This window comes from Pelobates fuscus, chromosome 4 (assembly GCF_036172605.1).
Source record: "Pelobates fuscus isolate aPelFus1 chromosome 4, aPelFus1.pri, whole genome shotgun sequence".
NCBI lineage: Eukaryota > Metazoa > Chordata > Amphibia > Anura > Pelobatidae > Pelobates > Pelobates fuscus.
In genome coordinates this window covers 255,185,646-255,210,587 of record NC_086320.1, presented here as the reverse complement: position 1 = coordinate 255,210,587, position 24,942 = coordinate 255,185,646, and the positions used below count along the sequence as shown (strand labels likewise).

The following is a 24,942-nucleotide window of genomic DNA, read 5'->3' as shown; positions in this document are numbered from 1 at the left end:
GGTGCCAGGTCCATCTAGGTTTAACCCTGCCTGCTGTAAAAACTGCTATGTTTACATATGGGTTAATCCAGCCTCTAGTGGCTGTCTCATTGACAGCCGCTAGAGGCGCTTCTGCGCTTCTCACTGTGATTTTCACAATGAGAAGACGCCAGCGTCCATAGGAAAGCATTGAGAATGCTTTCCTATGGACTGAGTGTGTGCACGGCTCTTGCTGCGCATGCGCATTCATGACATCGAAAGAAGGGAGCCCGGCGCTGGAGAAAGGTGAGTGTTTAACCCCTTCCTCCAACTTCAGCCCGGCCGGGGGGGGGGGGCCCTGAGGGTGGGGGCACCCTCAGGGCACTATAGTGCGAGGAAAAAGTTTGTTTTCCTGGCACTATAGTGGTCCTTTAACACAGTTATTATTGTTATTTATATAGCGGAAACTTTTTCTACAGTACTTTACAGTATTATAAAAGGGGGATATTTTACAATAAATGAGAAAATGACAAATTCTACAGGAAGAATAGGCTCATGAGGACGCTGCTTAACCCCTTAAGGACCAAACTTCTGGAATAAAAGGGAATCATGACATGTCACACATGTCATGTGTCCTTAAGGGGTTAAACAAGCTTAGAATGTAAAGCCAGGTCGAGCAGGGTCCTCATCAACCTGGTGTTCCTGTACCAATATAATAATAATAGTGTGTTTAAACCTGGAAAGAACAGTTTTCTTAATTCTATGTGATCTTGCTAAAAGGTATGGTCCCAGTGGGATTCACTCTCTCAATGATGCATTAAAGATAGGGTTCCACTCCTCCATGGAGTGCTTTTTTTTTTTTTTTTTTTCAGCATTTATAGAGAGTGAGATGATAAAAATATACCTATTTATTTAGGCACTGTCTATATGAGGTATAATATCTCATACAGGAATGAGCCACAAATAGCTATTAACATGCAGATCCATGTTTAGACTGTTTTCAGACCAGGCATCGCTAAGGTCATGCATTATATTCTATAACAATACTAACTGCAGCTAGTGGTATTTAATTGCAATATAATAAGGTTTCTCTATTTTAAATTCGATTTTAATATTCGCACACACTCTCACATATGGGTTGATAGCTAATTAAAAATTGGTTTGGGATTGTTTTCATTTATTTTATTTGCAAAAAGTTATTAATTTACTATACATGACTGGCTATCCTGGCCAGCGAGACCATGTCTTGTAGATACGTTTTACTAAATGCAGAGAAAGAGGAGCAGGTAAATGCAGTGCTCCAAACAGTTCTGTTTTTGTGTGACAGCCCCTATTTCTTTATTTTTTTATTTTTATTATTATATTTTTATTTGCTTTTTGCTTTCAATATTAAATGCCATACACCATAAAAAAGTGTATAAAAATACAATTTATACATAGAGAAACATAAATACATGTATTAATCAGTATACATCCATCCAACATCATACTAGTGGTCATATCTGACACTTTCCCAAAAGTAAGTCACCACCTATTTCTGTCAACGAGTGTCCCCAGTCTATCTTTTACCCTTACTGAATTGCCTTTTCATCTCTGGTCATTTTTAGACATGATGCTCAGTTCTTTTTCACATTTGTCCCATAAACTTGTTCAGACATTTAGAATAACTCTTTTCCATTTTTATTTGATATAATAATTGTGAGCCTAATTGAGTAACAGTGAAATCATATTCTCTTTTGCAGTTTATTGCTATCACTATCTTTACAGCAATCAAGCAATGAGTTATTAAAAAATGATCTGTCTTCCTTAGATTAGGCCATTAAATATGTAGTAGCATTACTTCCGGAGTTATTGATAATTTGATGTTACATAGTTTAAATATAATGTTTTGAGCCCACTGCCAAACGACTGACAATTTTTTACATGACCACCACATGTGAACATAGCTACCCTTTTCTACTCTACAATTCCAATAGTTATCATTAGATCCCAGGTAGAATTTCGATAATCTTGATGCAGTCATATACCATTGATCAATCAATTTTAAAATTAGTTTCTATCAACGCGAGTGAATGAACATGTTTATTGATTTTAAAAGAAGAGGCTAAGCATTCCTTTTCATCTATTTCTATCATTAGATCTTTGTTCCATTTTCTTAAGGCTGTGGAGGTGTTCTAATGGTATTATTCTATTCTATCGGTTTAACACATCTAGAAAAAAAGCTGTTTTACTCTATTCTTCTGCAACATTCCTTTTATTATTCTGTAAAGATTACCTTTTAAAACCAGTATAGCTCTCTCGATAAAATGTTTAGCCCTTAAGTAGGTGAAAATGTCCTTGTCTGTCAAGTGAAACTCAACTACCATCATGTTAAAAGGTTTTATTTTATTATCTAGAACTAAGTCTTTAATTGTGTTCATATGCTTGTCTTGTAGTTATAGAGATGTTCATTATTCTTTCTAATGCACTCAAAGTTTGGAAGTCAAAGATCAATGTTCTTATTTAATCTATTCCATATAGGAATAATTTGATTCAATATAAAGGAGTTAGAGAAATAAAAAAAATTTTATATTCCATATTAAGTCTACTGGATCTTTTGTTTGACTAGCTTCCATTTCGATAACTAGTTGGCATGACATTACATGCAGTTATTCCAGCCTCATAATATTTTATTATATTTGGGAATCCCAATCCCCCATTCTTACTTTCTCTAGATATCAATACAAAATTAGAGAAGGCAAATTTGCCCATTGTTAGCCATGGCTATAGGGAGCATCCTGAACATGTATACCCATTTCGGGAGGACATATGATTTCAGGATGTTTATCCTGACTCCCCAGGATATTTCAATGTTTCTCCATTGTTTGAGGTTTTTATTAGTTTCTTTCAGAAGAATAAAATGCATTTGCATAATACTATTTATATTCTTACAAATTTTTTTTTTAATTCTTAAAATTTCTTTATTTGGTTTTTGACATATTACATACAGTTATCTCATATAAAAAATATAAATATATATATAGAAAATTATACACATATATATTCTTACAAATTTTAATTCCCAAATATATAAATGTTTTTGAGTACAAAAAAAAACATAATTATCTTGATAATTCGTTATATCATTTTTACAGACGTTAATATAATACATTTGATTCATTTAATTTATAATTTGAGACCGAATTCTATAATTCTATTTCTGACATAACAAATGGAAGAGAAGTTGAAGGATTTTTTAGGTATAAGATAGTGTCATTGGCACAAAGTGACAGTTTTAGTTTTTTTTTGTTGTTAAATGACCTTATCTCTCTGCTCTGTCTAATTCTAGTGGCCAGTACTTATATAGTCTTTATATATATATATGATGGGAGATAACGGACACCCATGTCTAGTGCCATTCTTCAATTAGAACCAGTTTGCCCATATGTTAGGTCCAATTGTTCTGGCCATTGGATCTTTATATAGTGCTAAAATTGCAGTTAGAATCCAACCTGATATTCCAAATGCCTCTAGAGTGTTTCATAAAGGCCCAGCTGACCCTGTCAAATGCATTTTCGGCATCTAGTGACAAGATCAGCATAGGACTTACATTTTGTTGTGATATGTCTATTACGTCAATCAATCGTCTTTTATTATTGTTCGACATTCTTTCAGGTACAAAGCCTATTTGATCAGAATGAATGAAAGATTCCAATACTTCTTTCAATCTTTGAGCAATAATAGTAGAGAATAACTTGATGTCTACACTAATAAGGGATATTGGGCGATGGCTTTTTACATTTGTTGTACCTTTCCCAGGTTGAAGTATTGGGCAGATATTAGCTTTCAGCATCTCACTTGGGAACCTTCCTTTAGAGACAGCGTTGTTAAGTGTTTGTTAGATGACTTACTATTTGAACTTTCATCTCCTTATAAAATCTATTACCAAATCCATCAGGTCCTGGGGTTTTATAACACTCTAATTTATCAATTATAAGCTCTTCCTTTTGATATTTGTTCATTCAATAAGGTTAATAGTATGTTTGATACTTTAGATAAACTGGCTGATTTAATATATTCTTTAACCATATCTACCGGAGTTAGATCTTACAGATTATATAGTTTTGCGTAATATTCGTTAATAGCCTTCCCTATTTCCTCAGGTAGAATATATGTTTTATCATTTGTAATAATTCTTTCGACTGAGTTATTCAAATTATTTTTTAAGCATATTAGTTAATATCTTATCCGCTCTATTATATTTCTAATAATATTTTACTTTCAATTTTAGCATATATTTCTTCTTTCAAAGGTTTTATTTTTAATCTCTTTTTTTAATATTCACTATTTTAATCTAATTATTTCAAGACAGATTGGTGTGGTTTTCTTTGGTTGTTATATATTCTTTTATGGAGGTCCGTTAAACTTGCCCCAATTCTCTTATCTCTTCGTTTCTTTAGCTTAATACAATGACCTCTAATTACAGCTTTTATAAAAGCACCATAAGATTTCATCCTCAACCTGTTTATTTTTATTTTCTTTGAAGTAAAAATTTGTCATTTTATCTTGTAAATGTGTGAGTGTGAATCGTGAGGCCATGAGTAGAATGTAAATTCTTTAAGTAAAGGATTGTTGACTCTCCATATATCATATAAATCTTGTTTTTTTTTTTATTAGACCATTATTAATAGGTATCACTGTATTGTGTCCTAATTTCTTCTAGATTTAGTGAATATATATTTCTTTATAAGCAGTTCTTATATAGCAGTTCTCTTGGAAATGATCTCCTTTTGTTTTTATAACCGACACACTCACTGCTCTATATCTGCTCTATATCTTCAGATATCTCTTGGTGCTGAGTGGTCCAATACATATCTTTTACTTTTTATCTCCATCCACTCTGCCTCTCTCCCCTCCCCCATTCCTACTCCTTAAAGTCAGAAAACAGATCTTAGCTTTTATTTCGTATCTTGAAAACGCAAAAAAAAAGGCTTCTTTTTTTCCTATCCTTCTCTCTTCTCCCTTACCAAATCAGTCATCTGTTGATTCCTCTCTTTTTTCTTTTATTTTTCTTCCGTTCCTTTACATCTTTAACCCCTTAAGGACACATGACATGTCATGATTCCCTTTTACTCCAGAAGTTTGGTCCTTAAGGGGTTAAAATTCTATCTCTGTCTTCCATCCTCCTCCACTCTTTTCTTGCTTGTGCAGGGGATTCTCAAACCATATTTTTCCTTTTGAGCCAATCTTCAATTTGTTTTAAGGAATCAAAAGTCTCTTTGACCTTCTGTTATTATCCTAATCTTGTTAGGGTAGCCCCAGAAATATTTTATATTTAGATTTCTTGACAGCCCCTATTTTATGATCCAGTTCCTCCGCCATCCCGATTTAAGGCAATGTCCTCAGGCAGCACATCATGTATACTTAATTAGACTCTCACTCTGTCTTACGGGCACTAGGTACCTACAGAGTGCTTTACTTAAAAATCTAAAGCCCAACTGATTAGGTGTTTGGAGTGTTCCTTTAAAAAGCTGAAAGATGTAGGTTGTGCTTCTATGGAAGTGTATGTAAAGTACTATAAGCCTGTGTACATTTATTTTTCAGATCTGCTTCTCCGTTTGGCAAGTTGGCATCAAGTATTTTAATAGAATTACAGAGCGATGGGAACTCCTGGATCTGGAAGAAAACGTACTCAAATTAAAGACAGATTTTCTGCAGAAGATGAAGCCCTGAGTCACATCGCTAGAGAGGTTAGTGGTTTAATCCATTCTGAAACAGCAAACTTCTTTATTGATATTTATTTTTCTTAACAATTTTAACTTGCCTGTCTACAGTTGTAATCAAAATTATTCAACCGCTATTGAAAATCAGGTTTATTGTCAAAATGTATAGACTTTCAGCTTTATGCAATGAACAAATTAAACAAAAGCAATTGAAATAGCTCAACACGACAGATGCTTCAAATGGTTTCTCCAAAAAGTCTCAAAATTATTTAACCACCTGAGTAGAATCCCTCACAACAACACAAATCTGCAAAAAGGTGTTGTATGAAGCACACCTAATGCAACTAATCAAGGGCTTCATTAGTTGCACCAGGTGTGCTTGAGCTGGAATACTTGAAATACTGTTAAGTGTGACATTTGACTGCGTGTTATAAATATGGCTGATTAAAAAGAATGGTCCACAAAGTTAAGAGAAGAGATCATCACCCTTCACAATCAAGGAACAAGATGTAAAAAGATAGTGAAGGCCCTGAATGTTCCTAGAGACACCATTGGAAGTATAGTTCCCAGGTTCAAAGTTGAAGAAACAGTGATTACAATATCTGGATGGGGCAGAAAACGAAAGCTATCAATGGCTGCAACCAGATTTCTGAGAAGGCAGGTTGTAAAAATAACCTTTAAGTGACTGCAAAAGACCCACAACAAGACTTGTTGCCAGAACCTTAAGACGTACACCACTAGTGTGTACACCACACCACAGTTTGCTCCTATATGCTCAAAATCAAATAAATAAGACAAAAACATTTTGAGATTCTGTTCTGTGGAGCGAGGAAACAAAAATAACTTTTTGGCCCCATGGATCAGCGGTAAGTCTGGAAAAGAAGAGAAGCATACGCTAAAGCACTCTGACTACAGTTTAGCATGGTGGTGGCTCGGTGATACTCTGGGCCTGCTTTGCCTCCTCCTGCACTGGTTATCTGCAGTGTGTCTAAGGCAAGATGGATTTATTGAAGTATCAATAAATCCTAGAAGAAAACATCATGCTATCTGTGAGGACACTGCAGCTTGGGTGTCAATGGACCTTTCAACAAGGCAATGATCCCAAGCATACCTCGAATTCCACCAAGTCTAGTCCTGGAAAATCCTACAATGGCCATCCTACAATGGCCATCACAGTCATTACTGAACAGGAGACCACTGCTCATAAGCAACGGGTTAAGATTCTTCAGGAACGCTGCCAGAAGCTGGTGTCTGGCTATGCATCTTTTTTTAAGCAGGTCATAACAGCAAATGGTGCTACTTAGTACTAAATATGCTTACCATGAAGATTGAAGAAGCCATTATAAGTTAAATTTTCAGTTACATTTGGGGAAACCACTTGAAGCTTTTGTTGTGTGGAGCTATTTCACTTGTTTGATTTGTTCATTGCAAACTGCTGAAAGTCTGTACATTTTGACAACCTGATTTTTCAATGGAGGTTGAATAATTTTTATTACAACTGGATGTGCTACAATTAAAAAGCATTATGGAAGGAGAGAATTGTTTATGTAAAAACTGGGGTGTCGTGAACTACTTCTGTTTTGTGAATCATATACATTTAAATAACCAATAGAGGAAAAATAATACACAAAAAGTAATTTTGTCAATAAGCCTGATTTTCAATTTTTTTTTAGAATTTTGATTGCAACTGTACAAAATGAGTATCTCATAAAGATAAATAAATCATTATGAAATACTCATATTGGCTGTGTTGAAGTTTACCTGAATTTCATCGCTGTCAAAATATACTACTGCCATCAAGTTTTGTCATTCCCCCCCCCCAAAACTAGTGACAACTATAGGGAAAAAGGCATTATCTGTAGAGGCTCATGCGCTATTGCGAGATCCTTCATAGACCTCAGTATTGTACTCTCTTCCGAAAGTACAACACTGACGTGGGCTCCTGGCAGATGAACCTCCAGGAGCTGAAGAGGCCCCACCAGATGAAGATGGTTGCAGCTGAGAGGGACAAGTTCAGGTAAGTTAAAACTCTTTGCACCACGTGGCCACCAAACGGCGCAATCAAAGTTGGATGAAACATAAGTTGACAGAGCCACTTTAATGTATGTTTTCGTTTGGTTTAACCACTTTTTTTTAAAATGTAAATTGCACTATTGGGTAGGGATCGACCGATATAGATTTTATTATTATTGCCAGGGCCGCGGCCACCTCTTAAACACTGATCAGTTCGTCCAGCATTTCAGTAGCGTCTGGGGTTACTCGTCTGCGTATGTTATCGTTGAGAAAGGCCCAGGTCAGCGCGGGTATGGAGTGTCCCTGTGACGGCTCGACCTGCGTGGGGAGGTTGTATAGGTTGCAATAATATTGGCGAAACTCATTTGCGATATCTTCGGGAAATGAGGATGTGGATCCCGAGGGGAGTCGGATTTTGTGCACCCATGTGCGTGGGGTATCGCCCTTCAGTACGTGTGCTAGGAATTTGCCTCCCTTGTTGGCGTGAGTGTAGAAGAAGTTCTTCGAATATTGCAGGGAGCGGTGGTATTTCTGTGTGATGAGGTCCCTAAGTTGGCGTCGGGCGTTCGTCAGTTCCGTATGTGTGATATCAAGTTGAGTCCGTTTGTGTTGTAGTTCTAATTTCGCAATGGTTTCATAGACTTCCGTTAATTCCCGCATCATTGCTCTCCTTTTGCGAGCGGCAATTCTGATGAGTATGCCCCGGATTACACTTTTGTGTGCTTCCCAGAGTGTGATTGGCGAGGTGGGTTCCCCACAGTTTTCTCGGAAATACCATTCCAATGCTTGCGTGATTTCACTTATTACCTCAGGATCTCGGAGTAGGGATTCATTTAGTCGCCAGGTCCAGCGGGCTGGTTTGAATAACGGTGATTCCATTTCCACTATCGTCGGTCCATGGTCCGACCATGTGGCGGGGCCTATGGTAGCGTGCCTGAGTCGCGATAGTCCCTCCTGTTGAATCAATATGTAATCGATTCGGGAGTAGCGATTATGTAGTGCTGAATAATGGGTATAATCTCTGGCATCCGGGTGGATTGCTCTCCAGCAGTCCACCAATCCCAGGTCGCCCAGTTCTTTGCGAATCGAGTGGATGCTAGAGGATGGCAAACTACTGTGACCTGTGGACGTATCCGTCAGAGGGTCTAGTGGGGCGTTGAAATCACCCCCCAGGATGAGTGCCCCTTCTGCGAATCCCTTCAGCTTGCAAAGAGTGTGTCTGAGGAATCTGGCCTGGTTCGCATTGGGAACATAAACCGATACGAAAGTGTATAGTCTATCCGCAATGGTGCCCTTCAGAAAGAGGAATCTCCCTTGTGTATCGAATAGTCGGTCCAGTTCTTTGAAGCCTAGGTCGGCCGATAAAATGATAGCAACGCCAGCTTTACGAGCCGTGTTGTGATTGCTGAAGATGTTGTTGGGGTAGTATCGGTTCCGTAGTTTAGGTGAGGATCCCTCCAGAAAGTGAGTCTCCTGAAGCATGGCGACAGATATTTGTGCTTTCCTCAAGTCACGCAATAATTGGGTGCGGCGTTCCGGAACATTCAGTCCCCTACAATTAAGAGTAAGGACGCGCAATGGCGCAGTGTGGTAGGCTGTGGTCATCCCGGCAGGGTTCCGAGAGCACGCAGAGAGCCTGGCGTCCGTCCCTCAACCCCCCACTACAATCAGCTGTAGGCTCCTAATTGAATCCCTTCCACTGTCAGCGAAGCGCGGCAACGGGAGCAGAGGGCGAGATGGCGCGCCCCGAAACCAGGTTCAGGGCCACCAGTATCGGGACAGTCCTGTCCAGGGGCGGTCCTCCCCTCCCACCTAGGTCTCCCGGTGCAGTCTAGTCGTGAGTGCTGTGTCCGGGACGTTCAGTGGGGGTTGTAACAGGTGTGTGGGGGATGTGGGTCCTGCGGATAGCACACGTAAGCGTTAGAGGCAGGTAGGGGTCACCAGGGAAGTACGAGTGGGGATAGGTAGAGTGGGTAAAGGAAGATAGATTAAAAAAGTGGGGTTATAAGAGCAAGACCCCAAATGGAGGTGCCCCTCAATGAAGAGGAGAAAGAGGGTGCACCTCGGTACCTCCCTGTAGTGTGTCGCGCGACAGCAGGAGCAGCTGGGGGACCACCCTAGTGACCAGACCAGAATGTGGTCCACCAGGTGTTCTGCCGTCAAAGGAAGTGCACGACCCTTAAGCGGGGACAATGGCTCTGCCCCTACCCGGTATGGAAAAAAGAAGTGAAAGTTATAATAATAAAAGTCCCCTCCCACCAGCACCACAGCCTGGTGCCATATGAAGTTTCCAAACGCCAAACGCCAAGGCGCCACTGAACAGGGGTGGTGCGTAGTAACATGAATACATTAGCAGTTCAACAGTACAATAATGCAGGTACAGAGTATAGGTACATATATGTGTGGTGATTGACCTGTCCTGTCTATTGCTCAGAGCCCCCTCCGCTCCTCCCTCCCCGTATCCCCAGGTACCCCCCGCGTGTGTGTTGTAACCACTGCATGTCCTTCGTTTACCCCTTCACTCAGCAGTCTAATAGCGGGTCCCTACAAGTGAGTGTTGTGCTTGGGTATGTCGGGTGTTGCGTCTCCCTAGCAATATCCCCCTCTAACGTCGTCTCCCCTCTAATAGCTGTTCCTCAATGTCGGTAGTGGTAGAGTGCCCCTCCGTCCTCTGTCTGCGAAGTCAGGGGTGGGGTATGGTACCTATGTAACAGGTGTGGCATTCAGCAAGGGTCAAACCTTAAATAAACATCAATATGGAGCGAGTAGAGTAGGTACGGCATAGTGTGTGCATTAAACATTCGCAATAAATCAAGGGATCAGTAAGTAAGTCCCACTTGGTGCATACCGGGCGGTATCGCCCCATACCGTGAGGTCCGAGTGGACAGCTGCAGGGGGGAGGTGCCAAACCCAGTCCTGGATAGATATCGGAGGTAAGTCCATCTCTTCTAGGAAACGTGGGACCTCTGCAGGCCATCGGATCGACACCCAGCCATTTTGTTTGCGTGCTGACAGGGCAAAGGGGAAGCCCCATCTGTAAGGGATATTCCGCTCCTGTAAGGCCGCGGTAATGGGTTTTAAGGCCCTCCTGGCTTTAAGCGTAATGGGCGAGAGATCACTGTATAAAGAGACCGAGGCCCCCCTAAATTCCCAAGTTGGGCGGGAGCGGGCCGCCTTCATGATAGCGTCCTTAAAATCAAACGAATCTTAACTTTTTATTTATCCTCCTGAATACCTCAGATTACCTCCAGTTTATCTCCAGAATATCTCCAACCACACACACTTAGAAGCAACACTCTCCAGAATATCTCCAACCACACACACTTAGAAGCAGCACTCTCCATAATATCTCCAACCACACACACTTAGAAGCAACACTCTCCAGAATATCTCCAACCACACACACACTTAGAAGCAACACTCTCCAGAATATCTCCAACCACACACACTTAGAAGCAACACTCTCCAGAATATCTCCAACCACACTTAGAAGCAACACTCTCCAGAATATCTCAACCACACACACTTAGAAGCAACACTTAGATGAAGCAACCAAGCTATATTAGCCAAGCTAATGACAACAACCCTTATATACTTCTAAAATCACCTCCCACTAGGAATGTTTAACACCTGGGTAGGCCTCTACTTATTTGCAAACAATAGCTAATTTAAACAGCAATCAATAGCAAGTAGCTAACTAATCAAATCAAATGCCTTATAATTACCAACAGGAAATCAAACCTTGTGCAATCAGTAACCTTTTCCTACAGATGAATCTTACCTGTAACCGTAAAAAAGAAAACTCTTAGCACAACTCTTAGACAGTTGAAGCTTCTGTAAAACTCTCCAGAATATCTCCAACCACACACACTTAGAAGCAACACTTAGATGAAGCAACCAAGCTAAAAAATAGTTCAAAGTCCCACCCCCCTTTACTCATTTTAAATAAAAATTAACCCCTTCCCTGCCAATTGATCACTGACTACAGTGATCAATTGGCAGGCACTACATTTTACTGTGATCTGTTTTTTTTTTGTGTCAAAAAGGCAAAAAAAACGATTATTACCACTACACTTGGTACAAGCTAGCGGAAAGATTATCACACGCTAAGGTTTAAAATATGCCTTTTGAAATACCCTGGGATGTCTTCTTTAGTTGGATTATATAGCCTGCTAAAATACTCTAAAATGCTCTAAAATGGGACATGGACACAGCGTAAAAATTCAAAGTTTGAAAAAAATTGTAATGGCTGTGTCTCAAATGTTCCCCTTTAATATCCACATATACCTGGCAATGGTACATACGGGGATATTGCTGTATTCAGACGACATAGCTGAGCAACATATGAAGTTTTATACAATCGTAGCACACCTAAGGTTTTTAAAATATACTGTGCAAACTCACTTTGTGTTTCAAAAAGGCAGAAAAGATGCTTATTACCACTACACTTGGTACAAACTAGCGGAAAAATTATCCCACTCTAAGGTTCAAAATATGCCTTTTGACATACCCTGGGATATCTTCTTTAAAGGACCACTCTAGGCACCCAGACCACTTCAGCTTAATGAAGTGGTCTGGGTGCCAGGTCCTTCTAGGGTTAACCCATTTTTTCATAAACATAGCAGTTTCAGAGAAACTGCTATGTTTGTGAATGGGTTAAGCCTTCCCCTATTTCCTCTAGTGGCTGTCTCACTGACAGCCGCTAGAGGCGCTTGCGTGATTCTCACTGTGAAAATCACAGTGAGAGCACGCAAGCGTCCATAGGAAAGCATTATGAATGCTTTCCTATGTGACCGGCTGAATGCGCGCGCAGCTCTTGCCGCGCGTGCGCATTCAGCCGACGGGGAGGAGAAGAGGAGGATCGGAGGAGGAGAGCTCTCCGCCCACCGCTGGAAAAAGGTACGTTTTTACCCCTTTCCAGAGCCGGGCGGGAGGGGGTCCCTGAGTATGTTTTCCTGGCACTAGAGTGGTCCTTTAAGAAATGCTATGCCTTTATGGTGTAGTTGTAATTTGTAGCCTGCTCAAGTGCTCTAAAGTGGGACACCGACGCATCAAAACCCTCCATGAAAATTCGCACTTAAAAACCTGCACTTGTCACGTCTCTTTTGCAGCACTGTAACTTCACAAAGTTGTGTCTAGGTAATATATTGGTCATATTGTTTTACTCAGAAGATGTAACTGAGCATAATTTTGGGATTTTTATGACAGTGGTACATATTAAGTGTAAGAAATACTCAGCAAAAATGCAACATATATGTAAAAATGCCATTCCCCCTCCCCCCCCTCCCCTCACCACAAACATTGACATAAGTTGGTGAAAAAAATTGACAAGTTAAGGCACAATATACACCATATATGATACCCCGGGCTGTCTGCTTTATTAAATGAAAGCCCTTGCACACTGCTATAATACCCTTAAATGAGACATAGGCCTGTCAAATCCATCTACGAAAGTTAGACAGGGGAGCTGAAGGGAGCTGGTGGGAAGGTAAGTAAGAGTGTGCTGGGCCCCCTCTGCACACTCCATGAATCGATCTCCAGGCTCAGAATGCATGCATGAGGGAAGAGAGAAAGTGTGGGGTGGATTAAGATTGGGACTGTTTTACATTTTTTTTTTTTTTTAAATAAATAAAAATTGTGGTGAGGTAGGAGAAGGCACACTGATGGAAAATGAGGAATACAAGCTCCCCCTTGAAAGCATTCTGGGCTACCTAAGACGCGTGTGCCAGGGATTCAACTTGCAGATTATGCTGTATAGGCAGCGTTTGAAGTTGAAACACTTACAGAGGCATTGTTCCATGAACATTTCTAAAAACAGATGCAGAAGTGGAGTAACAGTTTAAGGACCAGACCACATATTGCCTTCTTCCCTCCTGGGTCCCTTATGCCAGCATGAAATGTCCTACTTATTTTACATTGATCGCTGCATTCAGCCCTGTTGTTATTTGAGTGGGACATTCCTTTATTTAAAGAACAGATTATTATGGCAACATAGACCATCAATGGTCCGTGAGGAGCTAAAGTACACACATAATTTTCAAAATCTTTTATGGGTAGCTATTTGGAAAAGCCTACATTTGTGAGTTTATCCCTCCACCTACAATGTTGCCAGATAAATCTAGCGAACAAAGCTGTCACCGGTTAATTGAAAGGCATTTGAGGACTAGTGTTTCATGAAGAAATTTAATATCTATAGGTTATATCTTATTTTTGATTGTATTTTAAAGGGACACTCCAGACACATAAAGCACTTCAGGGATCTTAAAATTATCTTGATGTCGATCAGGGGCATATGTTAGATGGGTAGACATGTCCAAAAATAAGTAGCTGTATGAGAGAAAGCTTTGAGATGAGTGAGTCAAGAGCAGCTGTCTTCCCACATTTCATTACACTTGTATTCTGGAAAGAGAAGAGTGCTGTGCATGGTACATAATGTGCTAGGTCACATCGTTTCTTTTGAAATTATTTATTTAAAAAATGCAGATTTAACAAAATGTATGTGTACTTTGTACATTTCTGCAATTGCACTCTTAGGATGAGAACTGTTAGTTTATACCACTTTGCGCAAAGGGTTCAGTCCATTAATTATATCGACTATTATTCGGGCATTGAGCAGCAGCAGCAGGACATGCTGTGCAAATCAGGATTATCTCAGGCTACAAGTTACTGGTTACCAATAGTTGTGCATTACAGGACCAAACGTCTAATATGATTAATTCCAGACAAGGTGAGTTTTACTAATTCCAATTGAAGAAAGAAACATTCTTGGCATATTTAATAGAAAGCAGCAATGTGTCAAATTAGCAAAGTAAGATCTCAGAACAATTTACCAAGGATGTGTTGTAGTGGGAGGAGATGTTGCTATTGGTTATAGATCGTTGTATCCACTTGTTATGACACGTTCTCCGGAAGAAATAAATAGAACAAAAAACAAACTCATGGTAAAAAACACACATAATAGATTTCTCCACAAACTTAAAGCCCTGAATATATGGTATTTTGAGCAAGAAGGAAATATAGGATTTAAGATAGAAATTTACATAGAGATATTTTGAGGTTATACTGCTTGTAGAAAAGAGTAACTAGAACAAGAACATTAGAACAGTTTTGGGGAACTATTTTGTGTGTTCTGCTCTATTTAAAAATCTGTAGAAACATATTATTTTATTATTTACCGTATTTATCGGCGTATAACACGCACCTCATTTTAAGAAGAAAATTTCAGGAAATGTCCCCCCCTCCCATAGTATTCTCTCCCCCCCCCCCTCCCATAGTATTCCTCCCCCCTCCCATAGTATTCCTCCCCCCTCCCATAGTATTCTCCCCTCCCCCCCATAGTATTCTCCACCCCCTCCCATAGTGCCCACCCCTCATCCCATAGTGTTCTCCCCCCCTCCCATAGTGTCCCCCCCTCCCCTTGTCCCATAGTGCACTTTCCAACCCCTTGTCCCCTAATTACTTACCTGTCTTGAAGCATGGGCTGGCTTCACAGCGCGCACCGCGGTACAGGAACTTCAATTTCAGGTTCCGGTTTCCGGCGGGACTGAAAGGAAGTGTGCACACTGAGTGCGCACTTCCTTTCAGTCCCGACAGAAACCGGAACCTGAAATTGAAGTTCCAGTACCGCGGTGCGCGATGAACACCGGCCCACGCTTCAAGACAGGTAAGTAAACCTTCACATTCGCTCCATAAGACGCACAGACATTTCCCCTCACTTTTGAGGGGGAAAAAAGTGCGTCTTATGGAGCGAAAAATACGCCATATAGGCGTATAACACGCACACATCATTTGCCCCCTATTTTCAGGGAGAAAAAGTGCGTGTTATACGCCAATAAATACGGTATATAGCTCCATCAGATTCCGTAGTGCTGTACAATGTAATTGCTTTTAGTTATCTTAGAGACTTGTTCAGAGGAATAGCTCACAAGAAGTTGGAAGAGACACTGAGCTTTATAATAGAAAATAAAATCAGAAGTAAAAAAATCCAAAATTGCTTTTGGGTAGTAAATAGGCATACTATTGCAAATATTTATCTGCCATCAAATGTGTTTTGTTATATATATTCATCTGAAGAATAGAGACTATTGCTTTGAGTTTACAGGTCTTTTATAATTGACAGATGCTTTTTCTTCCAGTCTAGATTGAGAAGCTACAAGGTTGGTGGGATCTATAGATAGCATTAAGTGCCAATTCATCAGCTGTTGTAGTCTGTTTCAACAATCTAGAGAGCTAGTCTTTAGCAGGTGCAGCCCCCTAAATCACATTCTTAATAAAGGCATATATAAATAAGATGCAGTTTAATTGTAGGAGGCATTCTTAAAGGGGAAATGTAACATCCAAGGATTTTGGTATAATGTTTATGGAGATCCAGGAAGCACCTTTAATGGCCGTATGAAAGACTGCTACTAGAGTTGTTCCTAGGCAGTAATGCAAGCACTGCATTTTCTCTGAAAAGGCAGTGTATACGTTAAAAAGCATTTAGGGACATACTGTACACACCAGAACTACATTGCGCTGTTTTTGTTCTGGTGACTATAGTGTCTCTTTAATGAACTGTGGATTATGTAAATTAGCTCCTCCCCATGCCTCACCTCTTTTTTGAATTCTTTATTTTTGCGTGCATCAATTATAACAAACAGCTCACCTCGCCACAACAGCGTTTGGAAGCCGAAACATAATACAGTTATTATACAGTTATGGCATTGAAACAGTGCACTTTTTTTGTTTTTGTTTAAAGTGAAAACAAGCTTATACATTGTGAGGCAATATATGAACATTATAGTGATAAGGACATACTACCGCCGATTGCTTAAGCTAGAGGTATGTAGCGGTAAACATGCTGGACTAGTGATAGACTTATGTTAGTGTTGGAACAAATCCCACTGGGTGTGGAGTCAAGACATGTTATAAGAAGGGAGCAACTCAGGTGGCTTATTGCTTTGCCCATATCACAGGAACTTTAAGTGGTAGAGGGTAGTGGGTCTATGCAAAGAGAATGCCGATTGTAACATGGGCATGGAAGATCTGGTATTGGCTTATACTCACACATTCAATATACTAGAGTTACTGGGCACATATTATGCTAAGGTTGCGAAAATTGAAGGCTGGGGACAAAGGTAGTCTCAAATGTCCAGAGGGGCACACATTAGTGCTGGTCGTGGCCTGCTCTAGGGTGTACTAGGCTTCTAAGTCTGGGTGTTTCTTTGCTGTGATAGCACTCAACTGTCCAGGCTGAGAGTACCTGTGGAGGGCAGTTTACTTGGTGCTTTAGCCGATACCCATTGCCGGCAAGCGCGTGGCATCTTCCCTCTGAGTCTCTCCCCTCTTGCCCTCTGGCCCGTTGTTTCCACTGCGGGGGTTCGCTCCGGCGGTGTGTCTTGGAGATATCTGCTGCACAATCGCTTGGGTCGTCTCGCCGTGTGCATATGGTCGGCGCAGGCTGCTCTGCGTGCCGAGAGCTTGGTCAGTGAAATCGCTTGCGTGCAGCGGTTGTTTCGCCGGTCTGGATGGGTACAGCTGAGGGTAAGGGGATGCACCCGATAGGCCTCCCGCCATTTTTCGTCGCTGGGCCCGCTTGTATCTGCATAGTCGGGCGGCCATTTTGGAGCCTCGTGGTGTCTGCCTGTAGTAGCTCCGTCGTGCTGCGGGTCGCATCCACGAGGTCACCGTCCTCTCTGCCTGCCGGTAGGTAGCACCCCTCTTCTGCAGGGCATACATGAAGCCTTTGCAGAGGTGATCAAAGGTCTCCAGAGGTGACTTGGTTGGCTGGGTGTGTGTGCTCTGCTTCCCGCGTTTACGCCGAGCCGCCATTAAAGGTTTACTCTGTGGGACTGTTTCCCCGGTTTGGCTTGTGTCTGGGTCGTCTGCTTGCTTCCAGTGTGGACCGGGATATCCCCCACCGGTCCAGAGGTGGGGGGTAGGTTGCAGAGTTGTCACTTAATGACTTTTGCGTCTTTCGTGTCTGGGATAGCGGCCGCTTCTCCCCGTTTTCAGCCTCAGTAGGCCGCGTTCGGTTCTTGGCTTTACCGGCTTCCACGGACCCCGGAGTGACATCGCTGGGTTCAGGGGGGCACCCCAGACGTGGGTGCCGCACCCCCGAGTTGCCTTGGGTGTAGTGGTCGCCTTTTTGGCCTCGAATCGAGCCCGCTCGACCGGAGCCCATGTTGGCTGCGTCTGTCTTGCTCGGCGGTCAAGCTCCGCCCCCTGCCTCACCTCTTTTCCCACATCCTCTGCTTCCTTTCCATGCCTTTCCCACTAAAGTATAATGAAGAATGAAGTACACTTACATCTAAACAAATTTAGATGTCGCAATGAAGATTATTTTGTAAAATATAATGAACATTTACCATAGCACTGCAGGTGATTGTGGAATACATGCAAGCTGCTATAGCTCCTTTTAGTTGTCGTGATACAGACACACTCTGGATTCCAAAATATTTCAAACATCTTGACCAAAACATCTTAAAAAGAAAACCATACCATCCACTTTGGTGTTGTGTGAAGCAGGGCACAGATTGGGGGGATTAAGGCAAGAGGGGGCGTACCAGTGCTTTCTTCTTGGTCTAATGCCCTGTGCATAGCACAAACTCATCTAATGATGCACTTGCACTATGCTTATCTCCAGTCATGGTTGTCAGTGATAACACATCTCCAGCTATTGCACCCTGTTATTGCCTTCCAAAAGTTGGACGTATAATAAGGAATTAACTTACTAGGATAGTGTTCATTGAGGGCTTAGTGTTTTGTTTTGATAACAGTTTGGGGAGAGTAATCAGGGTGCGGGGAGGGAAAACTGTTCACATTTTAATTGATATGCTTTCCAAAAGAAGTACGTTTTCAAAGATTTTTTTGAAGGAGTGGAGATTGGGTGAGAGTCTAACAGAGAGGCGAAGGACGTTCGATAGGAACGGTGCAGCCCTAGAAAAGTCTTTAACCCCTTAAGGACACATGACATGTCATGATTACCATTTATTCCAGTTTGGGGTTAAGGACTTTTCTAGGGCTGCACCGTTGAGATGAGTGAGTCAAGAGCAGCTGTCTTCCCACATTTCATTACACTTGTATTGTGGAAAGAGAAGAGTGCTGTGCATGGTTTCTTTTGAAATTATTTAAAAAGTGCAGATTTAACAAAATGTATATCTCACTTTGTACATTTCTGCAATTGCACTCTTAGGATGAGAACTGTTAGTTTATACCACTTTGCGCAAAGGGTTCAGTCCATTAATTATATTGACTATTATTTGGGCATTGAGCAGCAGCAGGACATGCTGTGCAAATCAGGATTATCTCAGGCCACAAGTTACTGGTTACCAATAGTTGTGCATTACAGGACCAAACGTCTAATATGATTAATTCCAGGCAAGGTGAGTTTTACTAATTCCAATTGAAGAAAGAAACATTCTTGGCATATTTAATAGAAAGCAGCAATGTGTCAAATTAGCAAAGTAAGATCTCAGAACAATTTACCAAGGATGTGTTGTAGTGGGAGGAGATGTTGCTATTGTATAGAATCTATACAATAGCAACATCTCCTCCCACTACAACACATCCTTGATAAATTGTTCTGAAATTTATGCTCAAAATGTATTTCTTCCGGAGAACATGTCATAACAAGTGGATACAACGATCTATACTATAGATCGTTGTATCCACTTGTTATGACATGTTCTCCGGAAGAAATAAATAGAACAAAAAACAAACTTATGGTGAAAAACACACATAATAGATTTCTCCACAAACTTAAAGCCCTGAATATATGGTATTTTGAGCAAGAAGGGAATATAGGATTTAAGATAGAAATTTACATAGAGATGTTTTGAGGTTATACTGCTTGTAGAAAAGAGTAGCTAGAACAAGAACATTAGAACAGTTTTGGGGAACTATTTTGTGTGTTCTGCCCTATTTAAATATCTGTAGAAACATCAGAGGTAGAGGTACGAACAGAGGTTAAACGTAGGTCTCCGGCAGAGCGTAGGGGCCTAGATTATTATTATTATTATTGGTTATTAATTATATAGTGTCAGCTTATTCCGCTGCGCTGTCCAATAAGATGGGGCACATTTGTGTAATAGTGAGGATAAGTAGGTTGAAGCAGCATTGTGTAGAGATTTGTAAGCAAATATCAGGATCTTAAATTGAGCCCCAGATCTTACGGGAAGCCAATGTAAGGACTGACAAAGGGGGGAAGCGTAGGAGGTGCGGGCGGACAGGAAGATGAGCCTTTACACTGTAACGGGTCAATTTGGGAACACTGAAAACCACTGAGAAGCGGATTACAGTAGTCAAGGCGAGAGTGGACAGCAGCCTGGACAAAGCACCTTTGCCTTATCAGGCATTAAATAGGGTTGAATGCGAGCAATATTTTTGAGATGGAAGCGACAGGATTTGGCGATTAATTGGACATGAGGGGTGAAGGAGAGGTCGGAGTCAAAGAGAACACCTAGTAAAAGGGAACACCTAGGCAGCGAGCCTTAAAGGTACAGTGGATGGTGGCGCCATTGACTTGGAGGGACACAGACAAGGGAGTAGCAACACTTTAGGAGGAAAGACCAGAAGTTGTGCTTTGGACAGGTTCAGCTTAAGGAAGGAGTCAGTTGTACAAGTTATGATCAAAACAAAACGTAAACAAAATCTCTAATTTGGCAATATGTCTGTTAAACCATAATTCACCTCTTTCATATCAAGTACACCCACACTTATATATAATTTTTGTTCAGGGGAAACGGCGTTCATTTCATATCAAATATTAGGGATCGTCCGATTATCAATTTTACCGATATTATCGGCCGATATTCGTATTTCCGGCAATATCGGTATCGCCCAATATAGATACCGATATTGCCGATAATACATAACCGCACCGCTGGGGTCATTACGAGCCAGGCGGTCCTGGGGGCCCATCAAGCTGTTACTTACCATCCCAGCAGCTCCCTGTGTAAATCTGGCGAGATCCGTGGCCATTGGAGCGTTGCCACGGGTTACCATGGTAACGCTCCACCCGACACACAGACCGCGAGATTTACACAGGAAGCTGCTGGGATGGTAACAGCTTGCTGCGGCCCCCCCACTGCTCAGTACATGCCACTGGACCACCAGGGAATGCCATAGCCCCCCTCCCTGGCCAGGTAACAGGCAGGGAGGGGGGACAAACAATTTAAATAAAACATAAATATTAAAAATAAAACAAATATTAAAAATAAAACATATAAATATAAAAAATATTGGCCAATACCCACACTGAAAATATACAACTTACATGAAATGCTGTCTATTTCTTAGGTAACATGTTACAAGAGGAAGCTTTTTTGCTTTGTTCCAGTGTGCCTGATCCTCAATTATTTGTTTGGTGTGCACTTTACAAAGCTTTACAGTGTATATTAACCATTTGTGTGCCAGACGTGTTCATTGCAAAGAGGTAATGACCGTGACAACAAACATTATAGAGATGATGATGTGTTCTGGTTGTTAATTTAATTCAATGCATTTCTATATCACAACACTTGAACTGCAGCCTCTCCTGCCTTTTACAATGGAACCAATTCACTAAACTGTGGACAAGGTGACTAGACAGCTCACTTCAATCAAGAACAACAAAGCTGTAAAAAAATCATTCAATGCACGCATTACATTATGTACACACACACTACACACTCTGCATTATATACACACACTACACATTCTGCATTATATACACACTACATTATATACAAAGTGTGTAGTGTGTGTGTGTGTATAATGCAGTGTGTAGTGTGTGTGTGTATATAATGCACACACTACATTATATACACACACTACACAAACACACTGCATTCAATATACACACACTACACACACGGCAAAAACACACACTCTGCATTAATTATATACACACTACACAAACAGTCACTGCATTAACTATACACACTACACACACACCCTGCATTCATTATATACACACACACCACACAAATACACACCGCTCCCCTGTCTAAACACATTGCATCCACTACATGTGGCATGTATATTTTGTGCATTTAACTTTAGAAATAGTTTATTTTTTCAAAATGGTAAATGTACAGAATATCGGCAAATTATCGGCTATCGGCCTGAAAGTTCACAGATTATCGGTATCAGCTCTAAAAAAATTAATATCGGTCGATCCCCATCAAATATTTATATCTGAAACATAATTTAATAAGACTAAAATTAAAAAAACTTTGAGAAATTAAGAAATGTTATGTTTCAAGTTCTGCATGGCATTTTAATTGTTCATATATTAATACTGTTAGTTTTTACTGCAAAAAATTATATATATTTGTATTCAGCAATTTCTCACAAGTACAAAAGTACCCACTATGTACAGGTTTTATAGTGTTTTGGAGAGACACAGGGTCAAATTTAGAGCTTTACCCCTTTTCATTTTTACACATTGAAGGAATGAAAATTAACCTCAGCATAGTATACAATTTGTAAAAGTAGACAACCCAGGGTATTCAAATTGGGGTATGTTCAGTCTTTTGTAGTAGCCACTTGGTCACAAACCCTGGCCAAAGTTAGCGTTCATAATAATTTTTTTCATTTTTCACTCAAAGACTGCACTTTCATTGATTATATCATCGTCATCATACATTTTACTGCTCTAAAACACTTAAATTTGTGTTCAGTGATGTCTCATGAGTAAAACCGTACCATGCATGTACAGGTTTTATGGAGTTTTAGAAAGCTACAGGGTCAAATAAAGGGCCTGCCCATGTAATTTTGTACACATTCAAATTTGCTAGATTGGTTATGGTGCCTTTGAGACTGTATGGCAGCCCAGGCATGAGATTTACCCCCATCATGGCATACCATTTGCCAAAGTAGACAACCCAGGGTATTCAAAATGGGATATGTCCAGTCTTTTTTACTAGCCACCTAGTCACAAACCCTGGCCAAAATTAGCATTCATATTTGTGTTTTGCATTTTTCACACAAAAATGCCCTTTCACTGATGATATCGTCATTTTAAGCTTTACTGCTCTAAAACACTCATATTTGTTTTCAGCGATGCCACATGAGTAAACCGTACCCCCCCATGTACAGGTTTTATGGGGTTTTGGAAGATTACAGGAACAAATATAGGACTTTTTCCATTTCAGTTTGTTAGCTTGGTTAGGTGGCCTATGTTGTCTTTGAGACCATATGGCAGCCCTGAAATGAGATTTACCCCCATCACGGCATATCATTCACAAACGTAGACAACCAAGGGTATTCAGAATTAGCAAGTCCAGTCTTTTGTAGTAGCTACTTAATCATAAACGCTAGCTAAAGTTAGTATTCATATTATTTTTTTGTTGTTGTTTCACACAAAAACTGCACTTTCAGTGATGTTATCATCATGATTACAAATTTTAGTGTTTTAAAACACTCATATTTGTGTTTAGCGAAGTCTCACAAGTACAACAGTACCCCACATGTACACGTTTTATGGTATTTTAGAAAGTTACAGGGTCAAATATAGAGCTTGTAAATTAAATTCTATGGACTTTTTGCCTGGGTTGTCAGACAGGTCCCTTGAATTATAATTAATAAAATTAATTATGTAAATATAGTAGATAAATATACGTGTTGGATATGTATATATACACACAAACGTACATACATATATACACATACGTACGCACATATATTATTTATATAGATATATATATGTATAATTCTAAGTGTATTTTGAGATATATAAATATATATATATAATATATCAAGATACGCTTATGACATTCCATTTTCATTTTATGTATTTTTTAATATGTATAAATATATAAAATATGTATTAATTAAAACATCTGATTAGCATATTATACATATATAATACATCTATAATTTAATTCTAAGTGTATTTTGGTATTAATATGTAGATTAATGCCAAAATACAATTAATATTAAATTATATATGTATAATATGCTAATCAGATGTTTTAATTAATTTATAATATATAATACATGTATAACATACTGTGTGAGTGTGTTGAACTTTTTATTTTATTTTCGATTATATTACGAGGACTGCCTGAACACAGGACTGCTTTGCGGCCATGTGATTGCGACATCCGTCGCAATCATATTTCCCTGGAGGGCCGAAATGGAAGCAGGGGGACTGCTTGTCTCGATAGGTAGTCCCCCCAGACCGGGATCACCACAGATCGACGGTCCGGAAAAGTGTGCATGGACAAGGGAGCTAAAGATCGTTAGGGCAGACTATGCCGCCCTAAAGGCATTTAGGCTCACTAAATGCGGGGCGGCATAGAACACCCTAATGGCGTTAATGGGCTAAGGAAATGAGCAGCTATCCAGTTGGAAATAGCAGAGAGGCAGTCAGAGGGGTGGTGAGAAATCAGGGGAGGACAGATACATTTGCGTGTCATCCGCATAGAAATTATACTGGAAGCCGAAGGAGCTGATGAGTATACCAAGGGAGGCAGTGTAGATTTAGAACAATAGGGGACCAAGGACAGACCCTTGGGGAACACCAACAGAGGGGGATTGGGGAGAAGAGGCAGAGCCTGTGTAAGAAACACCGAGTGCTGGGAGAAGTAGGAAGAGCACCAGGAGAAAGCTGTATCTCTTAGACCAAAATTACAGAGGATGAGAAGAAGCTGTTGATGATCAACTGTGTCAAAAGCAGCAGAAAGGTCGAGGAGAATTAGAATATCCAACTTTACTGGATTCCAATGCAAATGCATTGAGTTCTTTCTAAAAATCTGTTTATTTCTCGGAATGATATTTAATATAGAATGCCTCTTAATCATTCTTATAGGATGCACATCTTAATCGTTGCATGCATAGAAAGCATATTTTCTTTGTGGATTTACATTCAAGCTGCCGATGTTATGAGAAATTTTTACAGAATAGAATTCTTTTGAATTTGGCAAAATGCGGTCTCAAACTTTGGAATTCAGCATGACTTAACTTGGTAATGCCGAAGTTTTACTAATCAGATGTAAGTATTAAGTCGCAAAATACAGGGGATGTGGAATGCACATTTTATTTCCGTCGCTAACTTTCTAATGTGGAAAGGATTTCAGATGTTAATAATTTTAAGCATGCTTTCATCATCATCATCATCATCATCATGTAACAAACATATGCTAGGTCCATAGTATTTTGCTGCTGATAGAGGCATCAGCATTTTTTACGTGCCTTGAGATTTTTTAGAGATCTTGGACAGCGAGCCATTATAAAAAATACTGCGCAGTGTTTCCAATTTCAAAACGTCCGTAGTCCTTAACGACAGTTTTTTTTTGTCGGACAT

General features: G+C 40.2%; 1 protein-coding gene across 10 annotated transcripts in view; it reads left to right on the top strand.

Annotated features, from left to right (window-relative positions):
• LRRFIP2 (LRR binding FLII interacting protein 2) overlaps positions 1 to 24,942 on the top strand; it is a 191,614-nt gene that overhangs the window by 14,556 nt on the left and 152,116 nt on the right. For all 10 annotated transcript variants that reach the window (XM_063452046.1, XM_063452049.1, XM_063452047.1 and 7 more), the window contains exon 2: positions 5,542 to 5,687. In XM_063452046.1, coding sequence (XP_063308116.1) covers positions 5,598 to 5,687 — 90 coding nt within the window. In that variant the 5' untranslated portion in view covers positions 5,542 to 5,597. The remainder of the gene's footprint in view (positions 1 to 5,541; positions 5,688 to 24,942) is intronic.